We start from the raw sequence: 2,351 nt of genomic DNA on the forward strand, positions 1-2,351 counted from the left end.
TCCTATCTATCTCTCTACCTATCTCGCTCTATCTATCTATCTCGCTCTATCTATCTTTCTCTATATTTCTTCCTCTCTCTATTTATCTCCCTATCTATCTTTCTACCTATCTCGCTCTATCTATCTATTACATTATATGCTATATCTTGTGTATAATATATTATAATAATGTACCATTATTATTATACCCTTTTCTATTTCCTCTCTCCCTCTCTTTCTCCTTTCGTGTTGTCCTTTAGCTAGTCCACATCTTTCCATACTGGTAAACAAAATAGCCTGCCTTAGGGAATCCAATATCCAGGATATTTCGTTGGCTATTTGTTACTCGAAGAACATGATCAGTGATCAGGCCATGGTTACATCACTTCTCTCCCTTGGTTTTGTTAAGACCGGGTGATCAGACTAAAATGTCTTGTTTTTATTTTCACGATACTGGTTTTTTGGGGGGTTAATATTACGACCTGATGATCTAACTTTTTTTCGCGATACTTTTTCCCGTTATGTTAAGACCTAATGATCGGACTATATGAATGTTTAGATTTTTTTTCCATGATAACTTTTTTTCCGGGAAACAACAGGATGCGATTTCGAAACACCAACTCCCCATGAAGCTTTGGATGGTCTAGTGTTGAAAAATGTTGATGTAGATATTGCCCATCAGTACGGGTTTTTCACGATGCCCATGGCTAATGTAGATTACCCTTAGAGGGAATTTGAAGTGATGTTAAACAGATAAAGGGCACAAAATACCTTTAGAATATGTGTGTTTACAACCCCATCGACACAATTTATATCATATAAGGGGGGGGATGAGTCGACCTGTCAGTCAGGGCAAACTCAGAAAAAGAGGGTTATAACCTATTAGCCGAAGGAGGGAGATAATAAAAAAACATATCTCAGCAGAGGAATCGAACTCGTGTCTTCTGTGTGTGATGGCAAAACACCAAACTGTTATGCCACAGACACCGGTAGGAAATGTTATGTGACGGTGAACAGATTAAGGAAACCGAGACGATAACTTTGGACACGTTTCATGAGTATAATGTAGGACCGAGATCCAAAATAATAAAATGGAGTTGAACATTGAAAAAAAAAATCGAACAGTTGCCTAAAACTTAAATTATCTATGGACCGTTGGGTATTGAGCTTGGATGCGAGTGGGCTGCATTCAGTATTCCAGGGGCAAAACAGATTTTAAGTATTTTATTTTAAAGGACAACTTTGAAATCAAGTTCAAAACGTATCCACAAACGCCAGAGAAACTGTCAAGAGCTTGAGCTATTGTAGCCCAGTAAGTGTTGAAAAAAGAAGTCTAAGGGAACACCTCGGCAAAACGGTGCGTGTGGGAAAAACGTGCGGGCGGCACAAACACTGAATTTTGATGTCACGGAAGGGTGGCAAATATATAATAATATTGTATTTATAGCCTATTTTGGCCGGCGGACAGTGCGTTTGAAACCCCTGGTTTAAATGGAGGAATATTGTTCCAAGAAGCAATGCTCGCGTTCTAATGCTCCTACAGAAGTTATTAGAAATCCAGACAAAACGAAATAAAATCAGACACAAACAGTTATGTGGGGGTATCATGATATTCTCGCTGAACGCCACTATACCATAGAAACTGCAGACGGACCTGCTCTAACGGCTATCTGTCCAAGACAATCACTTGCTCAAAAATCGACTTCCATTTCCACCCTCAGCGATTTATTTTTCAATTATAATGAGACTGTCGAAGACATCGACCTGTCTAAGCTAAGACAACCACTTTCCTTCTCAACAGTGGAAGCACGTCTCGAATAATTTGAACTCTATATTGTATATAATTGACTGTCAAACTCAGTTGTTCAGGGGACAAAAGTCAAATTCTATTAAGAATTGAAAGCAGAATTGGATAAACAGTTATTGTGAAGTGGAAGACTAAACCGTTTAAAAACAACAATAATATCGAATAAAACAGACATAATCAAAGACAAAACAAAACAAACAAACCAAGGCATACCAGTTCTTGCTCATATGCCAGATCTAGATGTTTGGCATTTTTCTTAGTGACAAGTTCGTTTATGGTTGGGGTAAGGTCTTGATGAGGATTCTAAGGATGAACTACTTATACATTCTATCGCAGGCCGATATAACTATTAAGTCCCAGGCCGGATGCAGTTCACAGACCTTGAGTTGGACACTCGTGCAATAGTTAAAGACATGCCAGACTCACCTCAGTTGTAGTGTTAGACACGTGACGACTCATGGGGTCCACGATCACCCAGACGAAGACCAGAGCCGAGTCCACGGCCAGGAGGACGCCAATGATGACCAGAAGGTGTGTGTCCTGAATCAGCTGTACGTACATAAGG

At 39.5% G+C, this 2,351-nt stretch overlaps 1 protein-coding gene across 1 annotated transcript in view; it reads right to left on the reverse strand.

Moving 5' to 3' along the window:
• The window catches only part of LOC101854281, a gene marked incomplete in the record, with an annotated part of 193,120 nt that overhangs the window by 54,911 nt on the left and 135,858 nt on the right, over positions 1 to 2,351 (reverse strand). The window contains 1 exon segment of the mRNA XM_035972233.1: positions 2,213 to 2,335. Within this exon segment, the coding sequence (XP_035828126.1) occupies positions 2,213 to 2,335 (123 nt within the window).

The sequence above is a fragment of the Aplysia californica genome, unplaced genomic scaffold (assembly GCF_000002075.1).
Source record: "Aplysia californica isolate F4 #8 unplaced genomic scaffold, AplCal3.0 scaffold00620, whole genome shotgun sequence".
Taxonomy (NCBI): Eukaryota; Metazoa; Mollusca; class Gastropoda; order Aplysiida; family Aplysiidae; genus Aplysia; species Aplysia californica.